Here is a 12,170-nt window from a genome sequence, read left to right as displayed (position 1 = left end):
ATGTAAATGATCTGATATTAATACATGAAAAAGTGGTACCAAAGAAAGTGGAGCCCCTCTATGTTGGCAAATTACTGCTGGACACAGAGGAGGGATGTTCCAGAGGCCAAATATACATTTCAGAGGTAAGTTTTTAAGTAATACCAGCCTTATTAATGAATAAATAATATACACTTTTTGTAAAATTTAATTGCTGTCACTTAGAAACCATGCCTGATAGAAAAAAATCTAAAAGCAGATTCGAATTCAGTGTAAGTTGTACTATAAGGTCCACCTTTTTCAGTTTGTGGGAAGAAAAAAAAGGAAAAAATTCTGTTGACCAGTGTTTTCTAACAGACTACATCCATCAAGGTGACCAATATGTAGTTCAGCATCTTTTCCTAGTCACCGTTATTGTAAATAGGGATGATATTTGCCATTTTCAATTCTCTTGGTGCTCTGCCCTTCTTCAATGACATCTTGACAAATAGTTCAAGAGGATCATTTGGCATATCTGCAGACATCTTCAGCACGTAAAGTTTGATCAAAACTATGAGCATTGTAGGGCTCAAGACCTTTTAGTATTCTGTTAATATCTTCAACAGAAATCACCATGTTTTTTCAAAACTTCTCCCTAATAATGTTCTCCAACATGAAAACACTTTTGAACTTTTTATTTAGTTCCTCACGTATCCCTACATCCTCTTCCATTTAATCTTCCTTCTGAATCATAACCTGATTGGCTGCTCTTCAACTGATGACTTAATGGAAAAGTTCTATCATCTCTAGTATGGCCCTCTCTGTGCTGACCCTTTTCTGTAGCTTACATGATTTCTTCTGTCCTTAATACAGCTTCATCTTCTCTCTCTTTCTTAGTTATACCATTGCCTACATTAACAGCTTCATACCCTAGATTATGTAGCTTCTTAATATTTCTAAATAAGTCCTACTTAATCTTTGGATTAACAAAGGAAACAAGTAGGGGTAGGGTCTCATATTTATTCCTATCATACCTTCCACGCCTTCACACATATTACACTGTCCATTTCTATCTTCGCTTCACATGTCTCTAAAACTGCTTTTACTACACTGCAAACAAATATTTCTCTTTCCTTCACTGACCTAAAATTATATTCCTGAATTCCAAATGCTATTACCCAATTTTTTCTAATTTCTTTTCATTCCTTTCTATAATAATTTTCAACAGAGATTCTTGATTGTCATAATCATGAATCACTTTACTGGTATAACCTATTTGTTTCCCTTGCCTTCATTCTGGCTAACTTCTACTTCAACAAACTTTAGCTTCAAGCATACTTACCCTCTTTTCTATTTCTTGCTGTGCTAGTAATTCTTACACACTCTTTCATGTGTATAATCTTCTACAGTTCATTTTGCTTTGATCCCCATTCTGCTTGTTGCACTCCCATTTCTTTTGTGTATCTGTACAGTCTGCCATTGCCCATTTTACAAATACAGTTCCAGTAATATGTTTTTGAAGTAAAGTGAAAAACAATTAATTTTGAAAAGGAAGAAGCACTGTGCAAAACTAAAGCAAACAAGAGACAACTGATGCAGGCCTCAATTTACTCAGGGATAAAAAGCAAACTTCAAAAGAGATAGTATTACTAAGGAAGTGTTTAGAGCAATATAGTCCAGTGTGAATGCATCTCACCAGGTGGCACTTAATCCTTTTTATATCAGTAGTGGTGCCTCATATAAAAATCCCCTTGTTCCATATGTCGCTATTGCTTCTAAAGATGAATACATAGTTTCATCAAGAAATTCAATGTAAGCTCTTTGGTGGTATTCAATGTTTCAGGAGATTCTTCAAATCACAGAGCCAAGTCTAATTCACTCCTATAAAGTATAAGTCAACTGACAAGTGATCCAACCAAATCCAAAAGGTCTTGAGTGGTTTCCCTAAACTGGAACTTTACCCATAAGGACATAACTTCAAACAGAATTAAGAAATCCACTAAGTCCCTGACACTTTAATATTTTATATGATAAAAATATGGTCCCCATCTAAGTTATATAAAGCTAATATTAGAAAAGCCTTATTATTTTGGATTCAAACAGAGAAATGAATAAGAGAAAATAATAGACTAACCATGGTTCAGAGCTGAAGTTCTAGTACAGAAGAAAACTGGTTCACCGTTGTTCTAGATGATCAGCGTTGTACTAGACAAAAGTCTTTATCTCAGTTGTCTAATTCTAAAATTCCACTGAGGTTTAACTTACTTACAGAGCAGTTCAGGGGTGATAATCAGTTACTCAGCACAAACCCTAACTCTGAAAGATCATGAAGATGAGATTATTTTTGTCGCTTATACAATTTCCACCTGGGCAGCAGCCACCCTCGGCCTCTGATAATCAACTCCTTGTAAGTCTGTGAAGCAATGATAATTTCATCTGTTGTCCAATAATGACGAAAATTAATTAACGTTGTACATGTGCATATATGGTGTAGCAATATTCATCACACATTATTCATGTCTAGAAAGAAATATATGGATTATATAATTTTTTTTGATTGATGGGCGTGTTACTGTTGTGTGGCCAGCGAACACTTCCACCCATCACCATCTGGACAGTGTGGAACCAGATAATAGCGAATACCCAAAACTTAAATGATGACCTTTGTTAAAACTTTATGATAAATCCCAACGTATAACCAAAACATTAGAGCTACACATTCCACAAAACACCAGATACAATTTAAAGAACTGTGAGGTTTACGAGATATCTAAAGTATAAACTTTTTTCCTTGACTAAGGAAGTTGACATAGAATATTAAAGTTCACAGATGGTACCACGGCAGGCTCTAAACTATTTCCGGCCTGCCCTAAGATTTTCTTGATTTCTTCCCCTCTCTATTCAAGCTACAAAAGTCGATGTAGAAAATAGAAAATTGATGGAGCCTGCGTGGTTATTAGCAACCAAGTGTCTTGCAAGTCTCAAAAGTTACAATCACACCTCAGACAAAATTAGATTTGTAAAAACAACAAATTGTCATGCTTTATCGCAAGGCCAAACTGAAATGAATTGTATTCAGAAATATTTGATCATCTACGGTATGCATACATCACATGTATTGAAAAAAAAATATGTATATAAAAGTATTATCTGCCCTACCCTTTCGGTTGCATTAAGACCGAAGGTAATTTAGAAAGAGAAATTGTGCAGATTAATGAGGTATGGTAATACTTGAATATTCTGTTTTAACAATATCTGAAATTTGATTCAGATCGTCATTGAAATCTGAATTCAAAGTGTTTGTCACAGTGCACTAAATTCAAAGCGGCTTTTTTCCAGGTGATAAAAAAGAATAAAATGAATAATATATTGTTGATTTTTTGCAAATGGCTTAAGAATAGAGATTAGTTTTACATATGATAAATAAAAAATATTTGTGCATAAAATTCATATATCTTAAAGGAAAATAGCATTATATTTTATTATCATTTAGAGTTGTATGATCTGGAGTTAACAATGAAGGCACTCATCGGCTAGTATCTCTAAGGTCTCACACAGTCCACATGTAAAGTTACGTACTTCGTATGTAAATAAGTGTAACTCTGATCACAGAAACGTGGACTTCATTGATACTCTTAACGTTATATAGACCAGGAGGTCATTATAGGAAAGGTGTGAAGGAGCACGGTCTGTGTTCGAAGGTAAGTTATAAGGTGTTAAGGATCATTAAATGTAAACATTTATAATTCCTAAACTTTTTGTTTTTTACTGTCCCCAGCTCCATAGCATTAGTTTCTAGTCAAAATTATTTTATAGTTAAATACATTTTTGTGTTCTTATTGTATATTTTTTACTCTGAATGTATCATGAAGACTACCTTTGTGAGGTGCCTGAGGACTGGCGGAATACTTGCATAGTGCCATTGTACATAGGCAAAGGGGATAAAAGTGAGTGCTCAAATTACAGAGGTATAAGTTTGTTGAGTATTCCTGGAAAATTATATGGGAGGGTATTGATTGAGAGGGTGAAGGCATGTACAGAGCATCAGATTGGGGAAGAACAGTATGGTTTCAGAAGTGGTAGAGGATGTGTGGATCAGGTGTTTGCTTTGAAGAATGTATGTGAGAAATACTTAGAAAAGCAAATAGATTTTTATGTAGCATTAATGGATCTGGAGAAGGCATATGATAGAGTTGATAGAGATGCTCTGTGGAAGGTATTAAGAATATATGGTGTGGGAGGCAAGTTGTTAGAGGCAGTGAAATGTTTTTATCGAGGATGTAAGGCATGTGTATGTGTAGGAAGAGAGGAAAGTGATTGGTTCTCAGTGAATGTAGGTTTGCGACAGGGGTGTGTGATGTCTCCATGGTTGTTTAATTTGTTTATGAATGGGGTTGTTAGGTAGGTGAATGCAAGAGTTTTGGAAAGGGGAAAGTATGAAGTCTGTTGTGGATGAGAGAGCTTGGGAAGTGAGTCAGTTGTTGTTGGCTGATGATACAGCGCTGGTGGCTGATTCGGGTGAGAAACCGCAGAAGCTGGTGACTGAGTTTGGTAAAGAGTGTGAATGAAGAGGGTGTTTTGAAATGGTTTGGTCACATGGAGAGAATGAGTGAGGAAAGATTGACAAAGAGGATGTATGTGTCAGAGGTGGAGGGAATGAGGAGAAGTGGGAGACCAAATTGGAGGTGGGAAGAAGGAGTGGAAAAGATTGTGAGTGATCAGGACCTGAACATGCAGGAAGGTGAAAGGTGTGCAAGGAATTGAGTAAATTGGAACGATGTGGTTTACCGGGGTCGACATGCTGTCAATGGATTGCACCAAGGCACGTGAAGCATCTGGAGTAAACCATGGAAAGTTTTGTGGGGCCTGGATGTGGAAAGGGAGCTGTGGTTTCAGTGCATTATACATGACAGCTAGAGACTGAGTGTGAACGAATGTGGCCTTTGTTGTCTGTTCCTAGAGCTACCTTGCGCACATGCGGGGGGAGGGGGTTGTCATTTTCACGTGTGGCAGGGTGGCGACGGGAATGAATAAGGGTAGACAGTATGAATTATGTACATGTGTATATATATGTATATGTCTGTGTGGAATTCGAGAACTTTATGTTGGAAAGCAAAAATGTGTATGTTTGAAAGACCAGTGGTTTCAACAATATTATATGGTTGCGAGGCAAGGGCTATAGATAGAGTTGTGCGGAGGAGGATGGATGTGCTGGAAATGAGATGTTTGAGGACAATATGTGGTGTGAGGTGGTTTGATCGAGTAAGTTTGAGAGAGCTGAAGAGGGTGTTTTGAAATGGTATGGTCACATGGAGAGAATGAGCGAGGAAAGATTGACCAAGAGGATATATGTGTCAGAGGTGGAGGGAACGAGAAGTGGGAGACCAAGTTGGAAGTGGAAAGATGGAGTGAAAAAGATTTTTGAGTGATCAGGGCCTGAACATGCAGGAGGGTGAAAGGCGTGCAAGGAATAGAGTGAATTGGAACAATGTGGTATACCGGGGTTGATGTGCTGTCAGTGGATTGAACCAGGGCATGTAAAGCATCTTGGGTAAACCATGGAAAGTTCTGTGGGGCCTGGATGTGTAGAGGGAGCTATGGTTTCGGTGCATTATACATGACAGCTAGAGACCAAGTGTAAACGAATGTGGCCTTTGTTGTCTTTTCCTAGTGCTACTTTCACACACATGTGGGGGGAGGGGGCTGTCATTTCATGTGTGGCGGGGTGGCGACGGGAATGAATAAGGGCAGACTATGAATTATGTACATATGTACATAAATGGGAAACAGAAGAAGGAGTCACGCGGGGAGTGCTCATCTTCCTCGAAGGCTCAGATTGGGGGTCTAAATGTATGTGGATGTAACCAAGATGTGAAAAAAGGAGAGACAGGTAGTATGTTTGAGGAAAGGAACCTGGATGTTTTGGCTCTGAGTGAAACGAAGCTCAGGGTAAAGGGGAAGAGTGGTTTGGGAGTGTTTTGGGAGTAAAGTCAGGGGTTAGTGAGAGGACAAGAGCAAGGGAAGGAGTAGCTCTACTCCCGAAACAGGAGTTGTGGGAGTATGTGATAGAATGTAAGAAAGTAAATTCTCGATTAATATGGGTAAAACTGAAAGTTGATGGAGAGAGATGGGTGATTATTGGTGCATATGCGCCTGGGCATGAGAAGAAAGATCATGAGAGGCAAGTGTTTTGGGAGCAGCTGAATGAGTGTGTTAGTGGTTTTGATGCACAAAACCGGGTTATAGTGATCGGAGATTTGAATGCGAAGGTGAGTAATGTGGCAGTTGAGGGAATAATTGGTATACATAGGGTGTTCAGTGTTGTAAATGGAAATGGTGAAGAGCTTGTAGATTTTCTTTCTTTCTTTCATACTATTCGCCATTTCCCGCATCAGCGAGGTAGCATTAAGAACAGAGGACTGGGCCTCTGAGGAAACATCCTCATCCAGCCCCCTTCTCTGTTCCTTCCTTTGGGGGAAAAAAAAAAAAAAGATTTATGTGCTGAAAAAGGACTGGTGATTGGGAATACCTGGTTTAAAAAGCGAGATATACATAAGTATACGTATGTAAGTAGGAGAGATGGCCAGAGAGCATTATTGGATTACGTGTTAATTGACAGGCGCGCAAAAGAGAGACTTTTGGATGTTAATGTGCTGAGAGGTGCAACTGGAGGTGAAAAAGAGGGCAAATGAGAGTTGGGGTGAGAGAGCATCATTAAATTTTAGGGAGAATAAAAAGATGTTCTGGAAGGAGGTAAATAAAGTGCGTAAGACAAGGAAGCAAAGGGAACTTCAATGAAGGGGGCTAATGGGGAGGTGATAACAAGTAGTGGTGATGTGAGAAGGAGATGGAGTGAGTATTTTGAATTTTTTGAATGTGTTTGATGATAGAGTGGCAGATATAGGGTGAGAAGGAGATGGAGTGAGTATTTTGAAGGTTTTGAATGTGTTTGATGATAGAGTGGCAGATATAGGGTGTTTTGGTCAAGGTGGTGTGCAAAGTGAGAGGGTTAGGGAGAATTATTTGGTAAACAGAGAAGAGGTGGTAAAAGCTTTGCGGAAGATGAAAGCCGGCAAGGTAGCGGGTTAGATGGTATTGCAGTAGACTTTATTAAAAAAGGGGGTGACTGTATTGTTGACTGGTTGGTAAGGCTATTTAATGAATGTATGACTCATGGTGAAGTGTCTTAGGACTGGCGGATTGCTTGCATAGTGCCATTGTACAAAGGCAAAGGGGATAAGAGTGAGTGCTCATGTTACAGAGGTATAAGTTTGTTGAGTATTCATGGTAAATTATATGGGAGGGTATTGATTGAGAGGGTGAAGGCATGTACAGAGCATCAGATTGGGGAAGAGCAGTGTGGTTTCAGAAGTGGTAGAGAATGTTTGGATTAGGTGTTTGCTTTGAAAAATGTATGTGAGAAATACTTAGAAAAGCAAATGGATTTTTATTTTATATATTATACTTTGTCGCTGTCTCCCGCGTTTGTGAGGTAGCGCAAGGAAACAGAAGAAAGAAATGGCCCCCCCCCCCCATACACATGTATATACATACGTCCACACACGCAAATATATACCTACATAGCTTTCCATGGTTTACCCCAGACGCTTCACATGCCTTTATTCAATCCACTGACAGCACGTCAACCCCGGTATACCACATCGCTCCAATTCACTCTATTCCTTGCCCTCCTTTCACCCTCCTGCATGTTCAGGCCCCGATCACACAAAATCTTTTTCACTCCATCTTTCCACCTCCAATTTGGTCTCCCTCTTCTCCTCGTTCCCTCCACCTCCGACACATATATCCTCTTGGTCAATCTTTCCTCACTCATTCTCTCCATGTGCCCAAACCACTTCAAAACACCCTCTTCTGCTCTCTCAACCACGCTCTTTTTATTTCCACACATCTCTCTTACCCTTACGTTACTCACTCGATCAAACCACCTCACACCACACATTGTCCTCAAACATCTCATTTCCAGCACATCCATCCTCCTGCGCACAACTCTATCCATAGCCCACGCCTCGCAACCATACAACATTGTTGGAACCACTATTCCTTCAAACATACCCATTTTTGCTTTCCGAGATAATGTTCTCGACTTCCACACATTCTTCAAGGCCCCCAGAATTTTCGCCCCCTCCCCCACGCTATGATCCACTTCCGCTTCCATGGTTCCATCCGCTGCCAGATCCACTCCCAGATATCTAAAACACTTCACTTCCTCCAGTTTTTCTCCATTCAAACTCACCTCCCAATTGACTTGACCCTCAACCCTACTGTACCTAATAACCTTGCTCTTATTCACATTTACTCTTAACTATCTTCTTCCACACACTTTACCAAACTCAGTCACCAGCTTCTGCAGTTTCTCACATGAATCAGCCACCAGCGCTGTATCATCAGCGAACAACAACTGACTCACTTCCCAAGCTCTCTCATCCCCAACAGACTTCATACTTGCCCCTCTTTCCAAAACTCTTGCATTTACCTCCCTAACAACCCCATCCATAAACAAATTAAACAACCATGGAGACATCACACACCCCTGCCGCAAACCTACATTCACTGAGAACCAATCACTTTCCTCTCTTCCTACACGTACACATGCCTTACATCCTCGATAAAAACTTTTCACTGCTTCTAACAACTTTCCTCCCACACCATATATTCTTAATACCTTCCACAGAGCATCTCTATCAACTCTATCATATGCCTTCTCCAGATCCATAAATGCTACATACAAATCCATTTGCTTTTCTAAGTATTTCTCACATACATTCTTCAAAGCAGACACCTGATCCACACATCCTCTACCACTTCTGAAACCACACTGCTCTTCCCCAATCTGATGCTCTGTACATGCCTTCACCCTCTCAATCAATACCCTCCCATATAATTTACCAGGAATACTCAACAAACTTATACCTCTGTAATTTGAGCACTCACTCTTATCCCCTTTGCCTTTGTGCACTATGCACGCATTCCGCCAATCCTCAGGCACCTCACCATGAGTCATACATACATTAAATAACCTTACCAACCAGTCAACAATACAGTCACCCCCTTTTTTAATAAATTCCACTGCAATACCATCCAAACCTGCTGCCTTGCCGGCTTTCATCTTCCGCAAAGCTTTCACTACCTCTTCTCTGTTTACCAAATCATTTTCCCTAACCCTCTCACTTTGCACACCACCTCGACCAAAACACCCTATATCTGCCACTCTATCATCAAACACATTCAACAAACCTTCAAAATACTCACTCCATCTCCTTCTCACATCACCACTACTTGTTATCACCTCCCCATTTGCGCCCTTCACTGAAGTTCCCATTTGCTCCCTTGTCTTACACACTTTATTTACCTCCTTCCAGAACATCTTTTTATTCTCCCTAAAATTTACTGATAGTCTCTCACCCCAACTCTCATTTGCCCTTTTTTTCACCTCTTGCACCTTTCTCTTGACCTCCTGTCTCTTTCTTTTATACATCTCCCACTCAATTGCAATTTGTATGTAGCATTTATGGATTTTGAGAAGGCATATGATAGAGTTGATAGAGATGCTCTGTGGAAAGTATTAAGAATATATGGTGTGGAAGGTAAGTTGTTAGAAGCCGTGAAAAGTTTTTATCGAGGATGTAAGGTCTTTGTACGTGTAGGAAGAGAGGAAAGAGATTGGTTCTCAGTGAATGTAGGTTTTTTGGCAGGGGTGCATGATGTCTCCATGGTTGTTTGATTTGTTTATGGATAGAGTTGTTTGGGAGGTGAATGCAAGAGTTTTGGAGAGAGGGGCAAGTATGCAGTCTGTTGTGGATGATAGAGCTTGGGAAGTGAGTCAGTTGTTGTTCGCTGATGATACAGCGCTGGTGGCTGATTCGTGTGAGAAACTGCAGGAGCTGGTGACTGAGTTTGGTAAAGTACGAGAAAGAAGAAAGCTGAGAGTAAATGGGAATAAGAGGAAGGATATTAGGCATAGTAGGGTTGAGGGACAAGTCAATTGGGAGGTAAGTTTGAATGGAGAAAAACTGGAGGAAGTGAAGTGGATTTGGCAGGAGATGGAACCATGGAAGCAGAAGTGAATCATAGGGTGGGGGAGGGGGCAAAAGTTCTGGGAGCGTTGAAAAATGTGTGGAAGTCGAGAACATTATCTTGGAAAGCTAAAATGGGTATGTTTGAAGGAATAGTGGTTCCAACAATATTATATGGTTGCGAGGTGTGGGCTATAGATAGAGTTGTGCGGAGGAGGATGGATGTGCTGGAAATGAGATGTTTGAGGACGATATGTGGTGTGAGGTGGTTTGATCTATTAAGTAATGAAAGGGTAAGAGAGATGTGTGGTAATAAAAGGAATGTGGTTGAAAGAGCAGAAGAGGGTGTATTGAAATGGTTTGGTCACATGGAGAGAATGAGTGAGGAAAGATTGACAAAAAGGATGTATGTGTCAGAGGTGGAAGGAACGAGAAGTTCGAGACCAAATTGGAGGTGGAAGGATAGAGTGAAAATGATTTGAAGCAATTGTGGACTAAACATACAGGAGGGTGAAAGTCATGCAAGGAATAGAGTGAATTGGAATGATGTGGTATACTGGGGTCGAGGTGCTGTCATTGGATTGAACCAGGGCATGTGAAGCGTCTTGGGTAAACCATGGAAAGTTTTGTGGTTTCTGGATGTGGAAAGTGAGCTGTGGTTTCAGTGCATTATACATGACAGCTAGAGACTGAGTGTGAACGAATGTGGCCTTTTTTTCTTTTCTTAGTGCTCCCTTGCGCTTGGGGGAAGGGGGGTGCCATTTCATGTGTGGCGGGATGGCGACAGGAATGGATGAAGGTAGCACGTGTGTATATATACATATGTGCATATGTATATGTCTGTGTATGTATACGTTGAAATGTATAGGTATGTATATGTGTGTGTGTGGGCGTTTATGTATATACATGTGTATGTGTGTGGGTTGGGCCATTCTTTCGTCTGTTTCCTTGCACTAGCTCACTAGCGTGGGAGACAGTGACAAAGTATAATGATGATACTAGTACTATTGTTTTTTATATCATAGCATTTATATCCCTTATTTATCTCTTTTGAATGAATCATTGAACATGTCAGTCATTGTCTCATTATCCCTGCATGATTCTATTTTCAGTTTTTTTTCTTTCATACTTGTTTGCCATTTCATGTGTTAGGAAGGTATTGCCAGTGCCAGGAACAACCAAAAAAAAAAAAAAAATATAGGCCTCATTTTCTCATATCCATTCTCTAGCTTTTGTGTGTAATGCAGCAAAACTACAGCCTTTTATCACAACCAGGCTCCACTGCTGCTTCATGTGCTCTTTTCAGTCCATTTACAATATGTTGCTCCCTGTATGTCACATGTCTCCAATTGACTCCATCCTGTTGCTTTTCGCTTTCCTGCATGCTCAGGCCCCGAGCACTCATAATCTATTTAACTCCATCCTTCCATCTCCAATTTTGTCACCCCCTCCTCTCCTTGTACTCTTCTTTTCTGACACATATCTCTTTGTCACCTTCCTTTCACTTATTCTCTCTATATGTCCATGCCATTTCAGCAAACCCAGTTCAGGTTTTTCAACCATGCTCTTCCTATTACTGTAGCTCTCTGTTATCCTTTTATTGTTTACTCAATCAAACCACTTCACACCACATATTGTCCTGAAGCATTTCATTTCCTACACATCAACCCTCCTTTGTATATTTCTTTTATAACCTATCCATGTAACATTGTAGGGACTACATAATTCCATTTGCTGCCATGTCCACTCTTAGGTATGTAAGATACTCTACTTCCTCCAATTTTTCTCCGTTCAAACTTACACCCCAGCTTACCTGTCCTTTTGAACTACTAAACCTCATAACCTTGCTTTATTCATATTTACTCTCAACTTCATCCTTTCATGAACTCCCTCAAACACAAAACTAACTTCTGCAGTTTCTCACTCAGATCTGCCATCCCCCTCCTCACCCCTACAGAGCACATGCTCATTCCTGTCTCCAAGATCCTTGCATTTACCACCCTCACATTCCCATTCATGAAAAAATTAAACAGCCATAGTGACATTGTACATCCCTGCCAGAGCCTCTCTTTCACCAGGAACCATTCACTGTCCTCTTTACCTGCTCATACATTTGCCTTACACACAATAGCTTTACTCTCATACCATATACTTGTAAGAACCCCAACAAGGCATCTC

The 12,170-nt window shown here is 40.1% G+C and overlaps 2 protein-coding genes across 2 annotated transcripts in view; one reads left to right on the top strand and one right to left on the bottom strand.

The window, feature by feature from the left end:
• The window catches only part of GMF (Glia maturation factor), a 34,309-nt gene extending 31,585 nt beyond the window's left edge, over positions 1-2,724 (bottom strand). The window contains exon 1 of the mRNA XM_071663488.1: positions 2,093-2,724. Coding sequence (XP_071519589.1) covers positions 2,093-2,095 — 3 coding nt within the window. The 5' untranslated portion in view covers positions 2,096-2,724. The remainder of the gene's footprint in view (positions 1-2,092) is intronic.
• A 758-nt stretch (positions 2,725-3,482) lies between these two features.
• LOC139749523 (RRP12-like protein) overlaps positions 3,483-12,170 on the top strand; it is a 249,271-nt gene continuing 240,583 nt past the window's right edge. The window contains exon 1 of the mRNA XM_071663484.1: positions 3,483-3,659. The gene's annotated coding sequence lies outside the window, so the exon portion shown is untranslated. The remainder of the gene's footprint in view (positions 3,660-12,170) is intronic.

This window comes from Panulirus ornatus, chromosome 7, assembly GCF_036320965.1.
Source record: "Panulirus ornatus isolate Po-2019 chromosome 7, ASM3632096v1, whole genome shotgun sequence".
In the NCBI taxonomy this organism is placed as follows: domain Eukaryota; kingdom Metazoa; phylum Arthropoda; class Malacostraca; order Decapoda; family Palinuridae; genus Panulirus; species Panulirus ornatus.
The sequence above is the reverse complement of the archived record's forward strand: the minus strand, read 5'-3'. Positions and strand labels throughout refer to the sequence as shown.